This window comes from Triplophysa dalaica, chromosome 14, assembly GCF_015846415.1.
Source record: "Triplophysa dalaica isolate WHDGS20190420 chromosome 14, ASM1584641v1, whole genome shotgun sequence".
NCBI classification, from domain to species: Eukaryota; Metazoa; Chordata; class Actinopteri; order Cypriniformes; family Nemacheilidae; genus Triplophysa; species Triplophysa dalaica.
The window spans coordinates 15,243,321-15,264,898 of record NC_079555.1 but is presented as its reverse complement, the minus strand read 5'-3'; the positions used below and the strand labels follow the sequence as shown (position 1 = coordinate 15,264,898).

Below are 21,578 nucleotides of genomic sequence, written 5' to 3'. Positions count from 1 at the left end.
ACTTTGATTGTTTTTATAATTTATACGGCATCTGTTATTTTCCTCTATCAGCTATATGTCCCCATCGATGTTTTTGTTTTTGTGTTGTATGTTAAATATAACTAAATGAGAAAAAGTAGATGACAGTATTACGTTTTGTGGAACTATACTGTCACCTAGTGGTTGATAATGAGAGTGAAGAGGGTACTTGCTTAATGTAAGGAACAAGGTAGATCATAGAAATTACACACCAAACAGTTATACAAATATAATATATACGACCTTCAATATTATCTTTACAAATAATATTTGTATAATTATATATTATTACTTACATTTAAAGTGCAAAAGAGGAAACACACAGCACCTTAGCTTGGTAAATATTTTATATATGACTGATCTTTTTTCTTTGCAAATACAGCATAAAAAACACATACGGTAACATTTCAAAACATTAAAGCGAGTCTGAGCCATTAAGACATGAAGTGAGAAGAATGTTCCTCTACAATTTTACAAAATCAAATTCAATCAACAAAACAACAAAGAGACACTCATTTCATCACTCTGCCCTGACAATTCATCATTTTCATCACTCAGGCTCCAGACTTCCTTCTGCTCCTGATCCAGATTCACAGTTGGCCATAATACTGATTCCTTTAATGGTGCTTAACTCAAAATATTTTACCTTTGATGCAGTATTCAAAAGAAAAATGGATACATTTGTATTTACACAAGCTTACAGAATGATTTTCAAATACACTGTATATATCATTTATATATATTTCTTTATATTTATAGATGCTCACTTGCCTAGGGTTCTCTAAACTTCATCTTAGTTTTCTGTCTGAATCCAGATCAACCCCGTTGGAATCTATTTTGAATCTGAATCGAGAACCCGATTCAAAATTGGAATACATCATATGTCTGATTCATAGTTCCTTCATTTACCATTTCTCATTTCGCTCCACAATCCATTGTTCCCATAAAAGGGTTTTCACAGGTGACTGGAGCTGTGTAAAAGCATCTATGTGTGCGTGTGTTTAATTTTAAGACAAAACACAAACGCACATTATGCCATCTCTGTATTTTGTACAAAACATGTACAAATAATGACTCTAAATCATTATACAGCTTCCAAATTACCTGCAAATACAAATGTATATTTTAAAATAAAAAAAATGTAAAACAAGGCTTTCAGTACCAGTACATATATAGCGCTTGCAGCACAAGAGACATACATTCAGCATAGGGGGAAGATACAGGCACTCTATCGGGCAACTATGTTTTTGGGGGGCCTGGAACCTCCCTCATCCTGCACAAACATTCACACAACTCTTTCAAAGATGCCTCAACACACTGTATGCTAAACAAGGACGGGTTATAGGGATTTGATTTTAACTGAAAAGTAGCACTATCAAAACAATGTCAACCTTAAAGGGACAGCACACCAAAAATGAAAGTTCTTTCATCCCTTTGTCTCAGCCATGTCATTCGAAACATGTTAGACTTTCTTCTGCAGAACACAAAATAAGATATTCTGTATAATGTCAGAAAAATAACAATATTGGCCTCCATTGATTTGACACGAAACCACATTTCTCAAAATATCTTCTTTCGTCTTCCACAGAAGGGTAAACTATCCCATTAAAGAAAGTTAAGATCAAGTATTATTTTCAAAAGAATTAGACCTGCATGAGTGTACGTACTGATGTCTCTCTGGAACGTCTATCTCACGTTAATCTCCAAACGTACAAACACAGACACACTCTTGCACTTCAAACTTTCACAAAATCAAAAAACGCACACTCATGCGCACGCTAGACCGAATAAGACTAAATACGCTTGCACACGTTAGCTTGTTGTAGAGAACCAGTTCCATAGTTATTAAAAGGCTCATGAGCTGTAGACAGACACTAAATCACACACTTTGACTTTTGGTCTTCTTTAAAATACACACAAACTGATGCATGGTCCCCATGAGTGATGATTCTATGGCCTTATAATGGTAAAGGAATGCCCTAGACTTGCTGCAAAAAAAATTAAATTATACAATTTCTCTCTCAAACTATAACTGGCTGAGGGAATACATCTCTGTTATCTAAAAATGGCCCTATTTGAGATCAAGATCACCCTTAATATCCCCTCGCAGGTGATTTTCCGTAGAATTTCGATTGGCTAAACACAAGTAGCTTAACAGGTCAAATATGGGAAATTTTCTCAACATCGTATTTAAAAACAGCAGCTTTCAATAGGAGTGTAAGTGAGGATGATAATGTGTTTTTTGAGTACATTTATGCTTTTGTCAAATCTGTCGAGATCTAAAAAGGCAAAAGTCAGCTTAAAAGTATGCTTTGTTTGAATTTCCATTGATCATTTCTATCCATCTTTATTTTCTTGTATTTTCTAAATATTATTTTATGGCACAAAGACAGAGAGAGAAAGAGAGTGAGTCTAAAGATAAGGGTTAAGAGATGGTACCAACACATCGGTACCTGCCTTATCTCAAACTAGCACTCATTCGCCCACTTTACATAGGCTCCGCCCCCCTTCCCACCCTCAGTCGTCATCGGGTGTGGATGACTCCTCGGCGAACTCGTCGGACGAGCCGCTCTTGTGGATGCGTCCGTCACTGCGCATGCTGTGGAAGGTTTTCTTAAAGGCTTCCATCATGGAGTGGGCGAGTTTTTTAGCCTCTAATTTGCTCTCGCACTCTATAGCGTGGCAGTCCATCTGGAACGTCAGATCATCGTTGATTTGCCGGTAGATCCACGCAAACACGTTTGGGCTAATGTTGTGGTCCGCTGTGCAATACGCGATGCGAGCGACCTGGAAGGTGTCCATGGCAACAGTGGCCTCGCCCCGCTCATCCAGGTGATGTAGTCGCACCTGGAAGGGGCGGATCTCCAGTATGGCGTTGGAAGAGGTGATGGAGTCGTCGTAGGCTAAAGACTTTCGTTTTGTGTCACATAATCCCACAACTGCTGACTCTGTGCAGCCGGACAGGAACTGAGTGCCGGAAATCGTCACCTTGCCTAGGTAAGTCACCTGGGAAAGGTACAAAACCACAACAAATGAAAGGTAAGTGAGGTACAGTTTACACAAATGTGCACACATAAAGATTTAAATATTCTATATGAATAATATTCTAGTGAATAACTATAACTAGGATATATTCAAACTTCATGCTTTTACATTTTTCAATGACAATGACACATTTTAATTAATTCTTTTTAAATAACACAGGTCAAAATAAGTATGTGACAGGACTCCTTGTACCCTCATGACTGAATATCAATGTTAGTTATAAATAAATAAAAAAAATCAAGTTAAATTTACATTCACAGGTTAGGTAAAACTTTAAAAACTATTCAAATGTGCATACTCGCATGTAATAAATGTACTAAAAAATACAAATTTGAGGCAAAAATGCAAATGCTTAATCACGATTAATCACATCCAGAATTTAAGTTTGTGTTTATATAATATATATTTTACAGTTTACTGTGCATACTAATTTTGTATTTATAAACAGAAAAAATACATGTATTACATATTTAGGAAATATTGACACGGATTTATTTATATAAACGAATAATTTAAATTACATATCTAAACATATATTTTAGAAAAATATCAACATTAATAAACATTTATTGTGTATGTTTATAAATACAAAATAAATATGAATGAATGAATGATACAGCGCTTTATTGTGCATTGCTGTACACAGAAAGCGCTTTACAATCATATGAGGGGGGTCTCTCCTCACTCACCACCAGTGCACATAACACATTCACAGTACACAGACATATATTATGTTTACACAAACTTTTATTCTGGATGTGATTTATTGTTTGGCAGCCCCATACCAAAATTTGTACTTTAAAATAACTTTTCAGATGATGGAACTTTTTTTTGTTAACTTTTATTAAATCAATGCTTTTGTTTAAATTTGATTACTTTCCAAAAGTATAAGAATACATAAAATGACATGTCACAAGAATTTGTTACAAATTTAAAAAGACAAAGATACTAATTTTGTACATGCCACTGACCTAAAACTAAAGTACGCTGAAAGTAAACGGAAGGCTTTGTGAGTTGTGAATACCTGCTCTTGCTCAAGTGTTTAAATGTGTGCGCTTCTGGCAAGTGTTCGGGAAGAAAATGTGAAACTTCAGGAGAAAAACACTATGTGGCTGTCTGCTTTCCGCTTACAGACGGTCTGTTTAGTCTACCACCACAAGGTCTAATTCTGGCCTTCTTCTCTCCTTCCCATTTCTTCGTAAAAAATACTTTAGCTTAAAAATATGTTCTATGACTTGAACTGTACAAAAATCAGCAGGAAGGGTATAAACATCTGTGCCATACATATGCCAGAATGCAAAGTCACTCCTCATATACACAGGATTTTACTATAGTGCTATTCTCTCGCATTAGAAACAGAGCCTTGCTGTGAGCTGGAGAGGAAATGCCAGTAATATCTTTTCTCTTCTGAAAACGATTTACATCAGAGAGAGAGAATGGCTGTTAAAACGGAAAGAAACAAGAGCCTCGCTGCACTATGACTAACAGATGAGTTACGAGTTATTGTGTATGTGTTTCTCAATAATTGATGGATAACATTCATGCTTGTTATCCTAAATGAAAACAATCACAAGAACAACTATGAACAGAACAACCAGTATAGAATTTGACTACTGTACTTTTTTGAAAAACCGTAGTTCGTTTAAAGAAAACATACTTCTTTAAGGAATAGTTTCCCTTCAAAATGAAAATTCTGACATCATTTACTCACCCTGTTGTCATTTTAAACCTGTGCGACTTAATTTTTTCTGCAAACACAAAAATATTTTTTTGAGAATGTTGGTGACCAAAAAACAACATTCTATTTCTATTGTGTGTATACAAAACCAATGCAAGTCAATGGTAACCAAATGTTTTCTGTTGCCAACATTCTTATTTTGTTCTGCAGAAGAAAGTCAGTGACACAGGTTTGAAATAACAGGAGATGAAATGTGAACTAGCCCTTTAAATAATAAAACATCAAAAGTCAAAGTGATCAGAATCAAAAACTCAATGTAATTAAAACGTAACTGTATTTAAATGAAACTGATACTAAACTATACTAATCTTCACACCATTCTTCCTTTAATATCAATGTGGCTGATTTTCCTCTCAGAGAGTTTATTTAATCTCACCGCTATGCTGTCTGTTGCTGGGTGGGTCTGTCTGTGTGTATGTTCCTCAGGGGAAAAACTGTGAAAAACCATCAAACACTAAGACGGATTGATGATGCTCAGTCACCGCAGAGTCTAGACGCCAACAGAGCGTTCATTCATCTTTCCATCCTCATACCACCATAGGCAACAGAGAAATCCAATGATTTAGCTAGCCTGTGCTCTTTGATGCACAGCTCTCATATAAAGTGAAGTATAATATTGCATGAAGCAAAGCATGAGATGAGAATAAGGATGCTGTGCAGATACAGTGTTATACAGTGCATATTCACAAATCAAGATCATAATAATAATAATAAAAGAGACATGGGTTCACTCTTACGGACTTTTTGGGACAAAATCAATTTCCAAGCTTATTGCGCCTGCTACAAATTAACAAAGTGTCAAACCCAAACACACGACAACACATTTCCACAGGAAAAACACATGCTCACACCTACACAATTCATGTGGAGACAATGGTGTTTGTGCCATAGTGTTATGCAACAATATGTGGCCACAGTTGTCTCAATATGTGCAAATCATTTTTAAGTGTTTTATATATAACAAAATTACATATCCAAAATGTCCAGCCTTTTAAATATCGACAGTTTTGTAACAAGTTAGTCACTTTGAATTGGTTTTAAAAAGACATGAACCAAAGGAACTCATGTATTGATTTTGACCAAACAGTCTTTGTTGACAAGTAGATTTTAAAACACATGGTTCAACAAAAAAGAGAGTTTTGTCTTCATTTATTCCCCCTCATGTCATTCAAAATCTGTATAAGACTCTCTCATCTCTGAGACAAAAAAAATAGATATTTTGAGAAATGTCTCAATGGAATTCAATGCCTGTCGTGTTGTTTGGTTACTAACGTTCTTCAAAATATCTTCTTTTGTGTTCTGCAGAAGAAAGAAAGTCAGTTGACATGACTTGAGGCGTGACGAAATTATGAAATAATTCTCTTTTATTGGGGTGAACTGTCACTTTGATGCAAGAAATAAAATGCAGCCTAAAAGTTTAGCTAAAATAATGAAGACATTACTACAGTTTCGTATCATTTTACTACATAATGTAGGAATAACATTTAAAATAAAATCCTTTAAATTACTTTTATATATCACTTAACCTAGACTTATTTTTACGAAAACATTTGCGGATGAAAAAACAAACGGGGAAAATATTTGAGTAAAGTTAATAATTGTTCACTGAACAATGTTCAGTTTAAAACATCATGCATATTGTTGCATAATTCTTATATTTAATCTGATTTATGTCTTCTAACTGAACAACACATCACAGAACACTCAAAAACAACAACAATTTCCAGTACAAACTCCACGGTTTACTGTCACAGGAGTCTCCAGCAGGTGGCAGCCTTGAGAACAGTGCTCGCTCGGCGCTCCAGTTAAGGAAACTCCATGTATAAATCAAAAAGTAATTCCTCACCAGCTCGGCATTCCGGAGTGGGATGTTAACGTCCCAGCCATCTCGCAGAATGAGAGGCGCATGTGTACACCAACACAGCTGCACAATGAAGACATAAGCATGCACACAGCCATATATACTTCTTACACAGTGTGTGTGTTTATCATAGAGCGGACTTGTGTGCTGTGTGATTGTAATGACTATATTAGGTCAGTGGGGTGGGGAGAAGGGGGTGACTATGTTTGTTAGCAGAATGCGTTTGTGTGTGTTTGTGTAAACAACACACAGAACAGACTTTGTACACGCCACTAAGCTTGCCGAATGAATCTTTCACATCTGGGTTCATAATGAAGGCTTTCACAAACATACCCAATACACACTAAAAGCCAGACAAAAAAAAAAATCATTTAACGAACACACGTACGCACATGTAACACGACGGAGCGAAAAATTACACTATATGGAAGTCGGATCATTCTCTCTTATAATGGTGCAAAACTTTAAAATTCTAAACACACAACCAATAAAACCCTGTAAACATCTCTCTTCCACAAGCACTTCCTGTCAGAGTTATTCTAGTTTTGATTTTAGCTTTATTTTAGCTGTAATTAATATTTTCAATTAGCTTTTATTTTTAGATTTTTATGTTAATTTAAGTTAAAGTTTTGCCCTGCGATGGGTTGGCACTCCATCCAGGGTGTATCCTGCCTTGATGCCCGATGAATCCTGAGATAGGCACAGGCTCCCCGTGACCCGAGGTAGTTCGGATAAGCGGTAGAAAATGGATGGATGGAAGTTAAAGTTTTAGCAATTTAAGTATTTATTATGGTATTATTATTTAGTATATTATAATGAATTTGTTTATTTTAGTTTTAGTATTTAGTTTTTACACACATAAATGGCCTTAAAATGTTGACAAACCATAAAAAGAGATCCACATGAGGGAGAGATTATTTATTTTCTTGTCCTTTGATTTTTGTTCGTTATATTATTGTCATGCAGCGCTGTTCCCTTTTTTGGAATATTATTTTAAAAAATCCTTTGAGCTAGTGAGGGAGAGGACTGCATCAAAGTCAATACTGGCTGTCTGTACAGTGCTGCCAAACCAGCCAGTCACAGTATACAGAAGCTTATGAGTGTTTTAAAGGTGATACATCTCCTTATAATCAAAAGCGTTTCCAAAATGATCCATATGAACCAATGCAGAATAAGAAAACCTAATGTCGTTCCTTTGGGCGCAAGCCTTCTTGTCAAAGTGGGAACTTTGCAGAAGATAGCACAATCCTCTCTGGGAAATGCGGATGTTTTCGGAGGGAAAGAAAAATATTCTCTGGAAAATACAATAGTTTGGCAAATAAACACAATATTCTTGGGGAGAGTAAAAGATTTTTAAATATTTTTGCTCCCTTTCGTATTTTTTCCACCACCTGTTTGTCCCTAAAGTGGCTCGCATCGCATCTGTTTTGACAATGTGAGATAACAGCGTAGCCTACATAATGAAAGACTTGATATCAAAATTACAGTGACTGTTGAGTTTTAAAATAAACGCTTTCAATAGAGGATCTGCATGCGGTCAATGTCTGCCGATATTTTATTGTTTATTACCTGAAAAAAAAAATCACTCTGAAAGTGATTCCACCAATATTGTATCTGTATCGTTTCTCTGCACTTAAGGACAGACACAGCTAATCTCCACAATTTAGAAAGAAAGCTCTTTGTAGTTTTTTTTTTACTTTAGTTTTCATTATTATGTTCCATGTGTGAATGGGCCTTTAAGGTACAGTTCACTCAAAAATAATAATTCTGTCTTCATTTACTCGCCCTCAAGTTGTTTCAAATCTGTTTAAACATCTTTGTTCTGATGAACACAGAGAAAGATATTTGGATGAATCCTTGTAACCAAACCGTTCTTGGCCACCATTGACTCAAATAACATGGTATGAGAAACAACAATGGTAGTTAATGGTTCCCCAGAAATTGAGAGAATAAAAAGTAGAGATCAGGAAAGACACGGAATGTGTTTATCCCGGATTGTGGTGGCGACTAAAACCCATGTCTGACCCGAATGGATCAAAGCACGGCCAATTCCACAAACCCTCGGAGTTATGAGAAGATTAATTTAGCAACCACTACTACTAACTCCCAGCAATACACACATATGTTACAGGCAACAATTATGGTTTCCATCTGGGTAAAACACTGTCATCTAAAACCTTAAACACTTTATACCAGATTTGGTTCAGAAATAAAAGCTTGAGGTCGTTTTAGCTCAATGATCCAAACTGTGTCTAAAGATGGTCCGATTTTTACATCTTTTTAATAATTTGGGATGCACAGTTTTCTCTATATTGTTTATTAACTGCTCACTCTTTCGGTGAATTATAGAAGTTAAGTGATCTGCTTATTAATCTCCTCAAAACTCAAAAACGCAATTGTTTTTCTCTTGACATCATACTGACCCTTGCATAATTACTGTAGTACCCAATACAGATACTCTAGATCAGGGGAGATATACTGTATATATACACAGCCATGGAAATAATTAAGAGACAGTTTCACAGCATCATTTAAGTTTTTCTGAATTTACTATTTATAGGTTTATGTTAAGGTAAAATTATGGTTCTTGTTTCATTCTGTGAACTACCAAGAATTGATGGGGCAGTCGTGGCCTATTGGTAAGAGAGTCGGACTCGTGACCTGAAGGTTGCTGCTTCAATATCTCAGGGCGGGCGGGTTACAACTGAGGTGCCCTTGCTCCCCAGGCCATGCACTAATACCTGCCCACTGCTCCAGGTGTATGTGTGTTCACTACTCACTGGATGGGTTAAATGCAGTGGTCACATTTCATGTATGGGTCACCATATCTGACAAATAGGTCAATTAAATTTTTTCACAATATTTCTCCCAAATCTCAAATAAAACATTGGTTCTATTAGCATAAAATGAGAACTGGATAAACTAGTCAAAATAACAGAAAAGATGCTCTGTATTTTTCAGACCTCAAATACTGCCAGGAAAACAATTTCATTTTCACTGCTCAGCAACACAACTGTACTATTTGTACATGTTTTAAGGGAGAGTTAAACAAAAAAAATGATAGGATAATCTTGCTAAATACATGTATTTATATACAGGGTTTGGTTCCAAAATGAGATAATTTAAAATAACTTTAAAATGTTTCAAAGTCATGTTTTTTATTATGTTATCATTTTTTATTGTGCAAGTTAGCTCTATTTTTTATAATTATGGCTTTAATCCAAACAAGTTTGAATGATATTAATTAAAATGCACAATAAAAAAACATTATATTTAAAACAATTCAAAACGGAGTTATCATTTTGGAACCAAACTCTAAATAATGCTCATAAATATATATTTTTTGCAAACCAGTCAACAGGCCAAATGACCATATAGGTTGATATCTAAATGTTTTACTTCAACTGTGGAGTCGAAACTGGGAACCGCCAAAAATCAGAATCAATCAGCAGAATTGGAATCTCTTCAAATGATACCCAACGCTACTCTTCAGGTTAATTCATCTGACCTTATTCTTAATAGACAATTATTATGTTGTCTCAATATCACACTTAATATTTATCTGAAAAAGCTTAATTGACCTCATCACTTTCAAAATCACAATGTGAACAGTCAGTCCTAAATACAGTTCAATAGAATCATTTGTAAAGACAGAAGTTTTTTAAATAGGGATGCCAGATATTTTATGTATGCCAATTGCTGAGTGTGCACAGGAGCCTTTGCGCGCGCACACACACACAGCAGGAAAGATCTCCATGGAAACAGCATATAGACTTGCTTTGTTGTGTAGTTACATAATCAAAGGACCTCAATGGATGATTAAGTCTTCTTTTTTCTTTCTCTTTCACAAGTTCTCTCAAACACAGCTACGCTCATGCAACAACACATGGTCAGTGAGATCATCCAACTGGACGTTGGTTAAAAATGGAAAAAAAATCACCAGTAAAATATGAATCAAACCGGTCTACACCCATGGGTACAAACGCTTGTGGTCAAGCGTGTGTGTTTGGCTTATGCCAGAGACTTTATACTCTCTGAGGTCCGTGTTAAAATACACAGATGAAAATATTTGAAATATCTTGGAGGAGGCCGTCGAAAGAGCACAAGCGTGTGCCAGAAATGTCAAAATGTGGACTTGATCATCATGGGCTCAAACTCAGGGAAACATAGCACTCTTACTTTTTCTATATTGTGAATTGTGCCCAGTTTTTCTATACAACAAAACACTGCACCCCAAAAGTACTGCATCCCACAATGCAATGCACTCAACTTTACCTTCTGCTTCCTGATTTAACTGGACCGCCAACGGTTAAACATTTGGACACAAAATAGATAAGTAGAAAAGAAGAGTGAAGGAGGGATGCTGAGGGAGATGCTCTGTTTGTCTTAGCCAGCATTTTGCAATGAATGGATGCTGAGGTTTCCATGGCAACAGCATTGCAGCTCCTTCAGCAGGGTGAGAGATTTGCTATGTTTTCAGCACATGCATTTTTAAACGTTTTCCTTTCAATGTATGTATAAAGAAATGCTTTTCACCACAGTCAGCAAGATCGTACAAATCTCATGGTCCAATACAGATTCTTGATGTGAGCGTTGGTTCTATACCTTGTATCCCGTGTGTGTGCGGTTCTTCGTGTGAGGTGTGGCTGAACACAGTTCAATAGCCTCTGGCTCATGAAAGATCACCGTCGGCAGCGGGTCCTTCCGAAGCGTCAGCACATTGAGTTTGGTCTTCAGCATGGTCTGCAAATGCTGAAAGAGAAAAAAATTATTTTCATCTCACAGAACAGACAGAGAGCAAATAGTCACAAAATTGTTTGTTGAGTTAGATTTTTAACAGCGTTCTCAATTCCTCCACCTGGTAGGCTGCCAAAATGAGAGACACCTTATTGTTCATCTGCTAACCTATTTACCAAAAAACTTTCGAACATAACATACAGATAGAGAAAAATTATAAGAGGAAGTGGAGAAATACAAGTATGAAAAAGGATGGTGGATGGGGGGCAGTGTGTGTGAAAGAGAGAGAGTAAAAGGAAATGATTGAATGACAGAAGCCACATGTATAAATGCACCCTGAGCCCAGATTCAGCACTTTACAACTCGGAGTGTAAAAAAACATTCCTGTGGTCTGAGGAAGAAATAAAAGCAGAAAGACGAGTAAAAAGAGTGGAGAACTTGAGAGAGAGGGAGAGAGAGAGCTTTGCTCAAGGGAAATTGAAGTGTTGAAATAAAGCTGGAATATTTTCACTGCATTTCATTTTAGTCACAAAGTAAAAAAAAACTTTATACAATCTATTAACCTTACAGAATCTATTTACAGCTTATTCAACAGGGGAATGGAGAGGGGGAGCGATAGACTTTTCCACGAAAATGTGTGTGTGCGTGTGTCCTTGCTCTTTACATATACTCAAACATTTAGAGTCTTCCGAGTCTTCACAAGGTCATAATAAAATGTGTTTTTGAAAGACTGATAATTAAAACGGTTTACATGTTCACCATCCACCTCCCTTCCTGGAAAAAAGACACTGTGTTCCCAACTTTACCCCCTACGGAGCGCATTGGTTTTCAAAAAGTTTCTGAGAAAGACGGGACATTCCTGGAGTAAGATCCTAAATTCAGGAGGGGTCTACAGACATTTTCCTGTTTACTTGAATGCTGGATAAATGGGAGACCACATGACAATCACATTTTAATACATAAATCCAACACAATCTTGACACGTTTAGCCAGGATCTCCATCATTAAAGTCTGCTCTTGTGTTTCATAAATATGTTATCTCCTTCTGCAAAGAAGCGAAAACGTGACGACATCTTAGCTCCGTGTCAGTCACCGTAGTGTTTTGAAAAGGGGTGGAGTGAGCCGTTGGTTGCAATTCACAAACCTGACCGCTAGATGCCGCCAAATTTCATACACTAGACCTTCAAAGGCAAAACATCCCCATTCACGTTTGATCGTTGAAAGAAAGTCATACAGTTGTGGAATAGCACAAAAGAAGATATTTTGATGTATGTCTCTGTGGGGAGCAGTGTTGTGTTTGCCAACATTCATCAAAATATATTTTGTATTCTGCAGAATAAAGAAAGTCTTGCAGGTTTGAAATGACACAAGGCTAAGTGAATAATGAAACGTTTTCAGGCAAACTATCTCTTTAAATATGGCATAGGTCTACTCTGACTACGTCTACGTCCCTCAGTCTCTCAGCATTCTGGAATGCTTCTGCTAGACTTCTTTTGAACCTCGGAAATGTCTCTTAAATTATTTCTCTGCTGTGTTCTTCGCAATGTCTGCCAGACTCTTCAAAAATGCAATTCAACACACAGTTCTTGGCCAACACTGCTGCCAATGGGCTGAACTTAATGACTTACACACCTGTAATGAAAATACCCCGAATCTTTAAAGATTCACTGTTTTCACACTTCTTTAAAGAACCGTTTTCACGCTTGGTTGGATGAATTTAGTATCAATCCAAAATCGATCCCATTGCAAGTCTCCAGATTGCATTGTTTTTTTGTATTAGTTGACGTATGAGTCATGACTGCCTCACACAACAAATGCTCAAGAGTAGTAAAACTGAGTTTAATGACAATGTAATTATTATAATATGATGGTTTTGCATGTGCATTCTGTGATTGGTCTAAAAAGAATGATGACCTACTTTTATCACAGATCTTTGTTTACCACTTTATCACCTGGTTAAACTGGATTATGGTTAAGTGATTTAAACGCAGGTTTGTGACCTGAAATAGTGACTTCACTGCACACTATTTATGCCTGCGTGGAAGACAGATAGTTAGTACTTGTCAGACCTGAACTAAATGGTTTTGAGTAGTAAATCACATATAAATGTGTATGCCCATTTCCTGCTGTGTGTGGTCAAGAGACAGACCAAACGGTGTCACTGTTTCAAACATTAAACAGAAGTTTGTGGGCCTGTCCGGCAGTGAAGTGCTTAACAAGATCCAGAAAGACTCTGGTCATTCATATATCACACACACACAGACACCGAGAGAAAGTTGAGAAATACAGAATAAAACATCATAGAGAGCTGGTGAGAGTTAGAGAAACAATGGAAACAGTTCAAGAAGGTCTCTGGTGGCCATCAACCCGATTATATCTGACAAACTTCACATTCTATACAGTACAGAACACACGCCAGTTTAGCTTTTGGAAACATCAATCAGCAATTTGGTCTCCCAGATGTAGAGTTAGAAACATTCTACCAGCTGAAATGCATGACAGAAGATGCAAAGTATGTGCAACGGCCCCCTAAACATTCAGTCAAAAAGCAATGAGAATTATAATAAGTGCAACCAAAAGCATCAAGAGATGCACATTTGTATGAAAGTTTGTGTTTCGTTTCACATAGACCCGTCGAGGCCAGATGGGGCCAAACACGTAGGAGGTCCTGTGCTGGTGGACACTGTCGGAGGCAACAAAAATGTGGGTGTGAGAAGATGCCAATGACAGCAAAAATACGCCGAGGCAATTATCAAGGCTCCGCCCACCATCTTAAAACACGTCAAGTAGCACTGATGCAAAAAGACCATTAAACCAACTGCTCAAACATACGAATGAAAACATATGTCAGTTAACTATGTACTATTTATACATTAAAGACTCAGATTTACAGGCATATTTTCAGACGCACTCACGCTCTCTGTGAACCTCGTGCAAAAGTCTTGCCAGACACTAAAGAATCTAACGACAGACAGACGGATCTGTGGTTTACCGTCAAACACACTTAACTGACAGGCACACACATACTGAAACCAAACCAAAACCAAATGATATTCTTGGAAACCGTGGATTATAATAGAGGCTGTGCTGTACTACAGTTCACTCACTTAATACTAAAAAGAACAACCAAATACAATTTATACAAGTACTTAATAACACATCCTGACACGGTCCAAACCCAAATCGCTCCTCTCTGTCCAAACACACTGCAGAATGAGACAATTTAACTTCAATTAAATTACAAAATTTATATTACTTCAGTTCAATATAAACAGTGTAAGTGAACAAGGTACAATGCTAAATCATCCAATAAGAGATAAGCACCTTGTATGAAATAAACTATTAGAGGACATATAATTTTAGGCAAGACCAGTGTCGGCCATGTTTGTATCTCTTGCATTTACATAAGCACAACTGCTAGAGGCTTTTATGCAAACCTACACTTCCGGCATAACGGATGTTGCATAAATACTCAGGGAATGTATTTGTTAAGCAATCCCAAAATGCACTGCGACAACCTCAGAAAAAACAAGATGAGGTGTAATTGAATACAGCCTAAATCTTTCATTCAATACAATATATTTTTTGGATTCAATTTGGATTTTTTTGTAGTTGTCACATCTCATGTGAAAAGACGAATAGATCGCGAGCCCACAATTGTAGGATTAGGTCTGGATAACTACGGTTTCTCGCTGTCGTCGAGTCGGTCACAGACAGCATTGACAAGTTTACAGACACAAAGTGAGCGCATTACTACGATTAGCTGTTTGCTGTGATGGATTTTTTGAGCCGGAAGACAAACTATTTGATATTTAAGATGTTTAAAATGAAACGAACCGTTCAGAGGAGTTCAGAATACGGCATTTATCTGTTGATTACATGAGACAGCGCTGAATCATTTCCAATCCGTTCACAACAAGAATGAACGACAGCCAACTGCTCTTGTTAAGTTTATGTGAAATTTACATTGTGTTGGTAACATGATGAAAAGTGTCCTTAATACACAATAAAAATCCTCATCAGAACGTATTATGACGAGTCCTTTCGTTTTGCTTTTACACTATACACAATGAAATATTTTTTCATACAAAATGACATCCACGCTTTCTGTTGGTTCAAACGAATTCAGTACTAATGTGGTCTGGTGTATTCAGAGTCTCTTTACTTAGCACTTAAAGAGGGATGTAACAATACCAATTTTTAAAGACCGAGTACGAGTACCGATATTTTTTCTGGTACTCACCGATACCTATAATCGATGCCTGTAGAATGTACAATTATGTTAATAAACCAGTATCTTATTTTTAAATTAAGTTCAACTTTTTGATACTTTGATAAGTAGCACAATTTTGCTAGCACATTTACTTCAGTTTGCTTTTATTTTGACAGATCGCCGCAAATGGTGTTTGTTTATGTGTTCGTGTAACTCTGGCTCTGAAAGCTTTACAAGCACAATGCGTTCAGGTTCAGTACACGCAACCGCACCACTCTTGTCACGCAAAACAAGCAGAATACATATTTAGACAGTATCTGAATATTTCGTTAGCTGTTACGTTAGCTGTGAGTGGTTCAGCGCTAATTTCTTGTTAGGAAATAATACATTTGCCAGATTCCGTGCCATTCAGTGTTGTACAGCAAATTCTGTTTTATGCCTGGATTCCTCGATTCCGTCTGCGTTTTCAGCATTGCGTGAATCACAGGGCTCTATGTATGTCACATGAGGTATCGGTCATTGGTATCGGTATGTCAGTACGAGTGCAAGTACATGAGCTTGGTATCGGACCGATACCGATACAGGTATCTATGCATCCCTACACTTAAAGTTTCTCTGTAGGCTCTGCCTCTTTTTAAATGATGAGCAGAACCAAACCACTGTCACCTTAAATGCATAGTATTTAAAACTATTTTAACAAATTTACATTTCTGTACAAATGTTAACTCATTTAAAACTGTTCCACAGAATTCAGCAGATTTTTCCAAAATATTAGCACAGAATGAACAAAAAAAGTCTGCAGATTCCGTATGTCCCTGGTATTGAGTAATGTCATATCCCTCTGAAATGAAAATAACTGCACATTGTAATTTACGTGAGTCGAGTATATTTATTATCAAGGTATTTCTCAGTAATACAACTATTTGGAGGAAAAATTTCAATAATTGCATTGCAGGCTGATTTAAGGTGTGCCCCTTGTAAAAAAAAGTTAGCTTGAAGCCCTGCAATAATCAATAAAAAAAACAATCATAAATGCATTGATGCCACTCATGAAGACAGCAGGCAGCTTACTTGATGGAGAACTAGTGTTCATAAAAATACAGACTACCCATTTCCTCTCTATAGACACTGGTGTCAGTGACAACAACACAAACAAAAATGATATACAATAAAGTATTAATATTAAATAGTCTAAAAAACAAATGGTTATATTATAACCAAACACAGATGGAAAGATTGGGCTAAGCACGTCGTCAGTTGAACCCGTATATATAGACTTCTGTTAAAAGTGAATCACACTTTCAGAAAAAGAGAAATACAATTTCTGTGTAAGCAGAAAATAACAGTGAGTAAGTTATAAATCTTGGGATGCAGAAAAGGGAAGGAAAATCAATTGCAACAAATGGAGGAATTCATTGTGTGGTGTAGCCAAGCACCCAATAAATATGAATTTAACACACATTATTGCAACATTCTACAATGAGTATTCAGTTCTAAGACCGGTTTATACCAAGTCCTCCACAGCTTGTGACGTACTAGAAAATGACTGACGAAATGATGGTTAAAACTAGATAAAACTCGTAAGGACATCTCGTATCCCTTGTCACGGTATCACGTCTGGTTAGGCCAACACAGTGTGAATCCCTTTAGGTGAGTCATCGGAACCATTCCATTAAAACACACAAACACTGACACAAACAATAATACAAACACTGGGTATCTAACACATCAAACGTATTCTTCAAAGCATGTTTACATCATTGTCTTTGTGTGCTGACACCATCACAGCAAAACAAATGAACACCATCCACACTGGACAGACATGAACCTCAACAACAGCTGAATAAACCGAGAACACAAAATACACCAGACCCGTTCCAGATCGCAGAGAGAGCGAGAAGAGAATGAGACTGCGCGCATCACCATCAACAGCGATGCATGTTACCATGGAAACGCCACAAAGAGAGACTGCTGGTCGTCATGGTTACAATGCAGCGGACACAGTGAAAGGCTTCAATGCATTCTGAGAAAAGTGTGCAGAGAAAGGATCCATGTATACGAGTGTGTGCGTGTGGAAATAGGAGGAGTTGAATATTACGTTGGGTCGATGTGAGGAAATCAATGAAGTCTGATTTGTAATTGTATAAACATCCGTCCCGTTCCATAACTAGGCATTCATTTAAACTGCGTGATAATCAAAATATTTGGGATTATTTGAGAATCGTGAAAGGATTGCGGTCCAATCTATTCACAGAATTTAACAACGACCTTAAAACGACAAATCTGTGATGCTAAGAATGTGTTAATTTTTATCACACTTTTCATGTATTTTGTCATTCTGTCAGTCTTTCACATTGCTGTTGAATGACTTTGTTGAATTTCAATAAAATCAAACCTCAGAAGTGCCAGAGACTGGACAGGAATGGCCACAATACATCTAGAAAGACAGATTACATGAAAATTTGGGATGGTCTCCTGATATTTTCTGCAGCAGTATATATATCTTGAATTAGGTTCTTGAAATGGCCCTGTTGATATTTGTTAGAGAAACAAAACATTCATAGATATTTGTAATCTTTGTAAATGTTGGTTCTGGTGAAGTTGCGCAACAACGTGGGCTGAATGACTGTTAACAACAGGAAAAATAATGTCAGTGTGAGCACAGTTGGTGTCACTATGCATAAATATCAGTGACAAAACTTTCTCTCACGAGATTTGAGATTCAATTGCTGCACAGGATCTGTTTGTGGTGTCTGACGGTATAATCCAATTTAAACTCAAATCTCCATGAACTAATATTGTTAGGGCAATCCTACAAGATTTAAACAAAACGGATTTTATGAGATTACAGAACAATGCACCCTTACATCGAGACAACAGGGCTCTATACAAATTCACTCATAATTTTTGTCATATAACCTTTAATACACTTACAAGTGTATAATAAACAAGCACTTGTAAGTGCCTCGTGTTTAAACAATCAAGTTTATTTATGACGATTCTGGGTCCACCGACACCATGTTTTTTAGGAAAACAGTCTTGTGTTTGTTCATGTTGTAAATCTAAATCTTGAGACGTTGGTGAATTTAGGTCACAGGTACTATGATAAAGAAAAAGCATGCATTCATACAAGTATTCACTTCTCAATCATATGAAATGGTCTTTAAAATCAAAATACATCGATATTTCAATATGTAACTACATAAAAAGGTTTATTTTCTTTAACCCACTTCGCCCTGCAAATAGGTGTGGTAAAGATAAGTTAAATAAACGTATGTATACCTGCTGTTGTTACACGCTTTTAAAGTTTTGATACCGCCATTTTACTATGCATAACGAAGTTAATCAAAATGACAGCTTTGAAAAAGTTTACTACACTATTGAATAATTGTCCCCATGCCAAAGATTGTGCAAGTTAAAATGTTGAAACCACACATCTGGATGATATTACAACCAGTGCAGACGTGAAGCCCAGCACTCCTGGAGATAAAAATACATCACATGCGTTTTATTTCACCTAGATTTACAGGTAACTATTTAACTATGAGCGATAAGCATTAATGCTTAGATTTATCCCGAGATAACATAACGCAGTGTAACTGAGGGCCACGCACAGCTTGTCAACAGATGTTTTCCTGCACACAGCGTACACAAACACATGCAATGAAAGTGAACGCAGGAACCTCCAAACGCGATTCGGAAGTTTGAACTTAACGCATCGCTCGTGGCGCGAAACGCGACGCTGCTATCAAAAAGACGTCAGCGTGACGCATTCACTTAATACTAACAATTATACAAATGTTTGAATCCTAAAAGTAGATCAACGTCCATCAAAGTCTTTCCAGACCCAAGGCCATTTCACACACTTGGTGTGCTGGACTGTAGTCTCTGAAATGGCCTTGCGTCTCGAGCGTTTTGCTTTGGGTTTGATTGGGTTTTAAATGAAAAACTTTTTGCTTCAGATTGCACGTTACGTTGACGTTAGCTGAACATTAGCATTGAGCTGATGTCAGGAGAAGGGCTACAAAGTTGCGAAGACAGAAAGCACGGATGTATCACACTGTCGCTATCCGTTTGTGTGTGCGTTAACTACTGAACCGTTCGCTGAATGAGACGCGTTGATGCCTGTTGGTGGCCTGCACGCGACAGGACTCCAAAATGAACAGATAACAAACGCGTTTCTTATTTATATATATGAACAAAGACACCCGTGTTACCTGCAATCGTTCCGACGCAGGCTGCCACATTGTACTGGATTGTAGGATCGATATCAGGCTGGAAACAGAGGGATAGTCCGGCTATAACATCTGCTCGCTGGCGCTCGCTCGCTCCTTCGCGCTCCTCCAGCAAATCCCGATAAAAAACGTTTGGACGGTGAATTCCAACGGTGCGAGAGAGAGAAACTCCTCCTGCGAAAACACGCACGGTTCCTTTTCTTTCTTTCTCTCCCCCTTTTCTTTCTCTGTCCTCCGCCCCCTCTTTCATATGCTGCTGTTCTCGCGGTAACTCTAGGGGGCGACAGAGGGGCGCTTTGTGATTCAAGAGGCAATATTAAAGAAACTTTCAAGCGACTTTTTCCTTTATCAAAACATACACTTTTGTACAAATGCAAGTATACTACGTTTTAAGCTATTATGCGTACGGTACAAAAGGGAAAATATATATGGTATATAAAATAAATACTGTGTTTTAATATTTTATGAACAAATATATTTTATGTATTGCCTTCCACTTTAGTCAACAAAACAATAAAGTTAGGTTTCTAAAACTATTTGCAGATTTACAAACAAGTTGAATAATAAAATAACTTTTCATCTTCTCCAGGATAATCTGCGTAGGCAAAATCTATATTTTCGTGTAAAACAGAGGGATGTTTTGATCACTATATACTTTCATTAATTCATTTCTGTACCTTACAATACAATATAACAAAACAAGTACAATGCCAAAATAAATGCAAGGCACAGACAGACATTTTCATTGTTCTAAATGGGCTCCAGTCCAAATGGAAATTACCATGTTTATTAAAAAGATAAGATTTTGAAAATGTTTCTGTAATACGTTTTGGACGTATATTGACGTCCATATGTTGATGTCCATCCAGCATGGGCTGGCACAGTGAAACCAGAGTACATTTGATCCTGTTTTTATGGACTAAATATATGAAATGGAGTATCATTTTGATCATTATAGAGCAGTAGTATTGAAAATTAGTACAAAGTTGGCTTTATAACCAGCTGGTGTCTGAATTGGTTGAATGGGAGGCCAGAAGAAAGGGTTATTATGGTATAGTAAAATCTGATCTCCTGAAAAGTGATGTCAGAGGTCAGACATTTAACGGTCTCTGTGGTTCTTTAAGTAGAATTTCTCACCAAAGCTGCTCAGTACACAGTTTCAACGGAAGGGAGAATATTAAAAGGTTCCGCTGTTATTTTGCATAGTATGTAATGTATAATATGGCTTATTTATGCTCTTATTAATTTTATTCAATAATATCAAACATACAGTATATACAGAAGTGTTAAATATATCCAAATATGCTTTTATTTGTCTCGTGGTTTAATCAGGCCTTATTTGGTCTATTATTCAATTTTTCATTTTATTTTATTTTTACTTTCTTAAGTATTCCATTCTTTATTTATGTTATCTAACTTTTCTTTTAATTATTATTATTTTCTTTTTGTTTTATATTTTTTGTAGGTATTTATATATTCATTTTTTTATATATGTTAATTAATTAAATCTTTAGTTAAAGATTTTTTTGAGTTTATCTTACTTTTCGTTGTATTTTATTTTATTTTAATTAAATATGTATTTATTTATATATGTAATAAATATACAGATATGATTAATATTAATATTAAAATAAATTAATATAATTAATATATATTAATTAATTAAAAAGTTTATTAATTATTTAAATCTTTATTTTATTTGACTTTTTATTGTGTTTTATTCTTTATTTT

General features: G+C 36.4%; 1 protein-coding gene across 1 annotated transcript; it reads right to left on the bottom strand.

The window, feature by feature from the left end:
* Nucleotides 1-347: 347 nt before the first annotated feature.
* On the bottom strand, nucleotides 348-20,092 carry pid1 (phosphotyrosine interaction domain containing 1). Its single transcript, XM_056766548.1, has 3 exons — nucleotides 19,830-20,092; nucleotides 11,268-11,414; nucleotides 348-3,024 (listed from the first exon to the last, which is right to left on the bottom strand). The coding sequence occupies exons 1-3, from the start codon at nucleotides 19,857-19,859 to the stop codon at nucleotides 2,536-2,538; spliced, it is 666 nt and encodes a 221-aa protein (XP_056622526.1). The 5' UTR covers nucleotides 19,860-20,092; the 3' UTR covers nucleotides 348-2,535.
* Nucleotides 20,093-21,578: the final 1,486 nt, after the last annotated feature.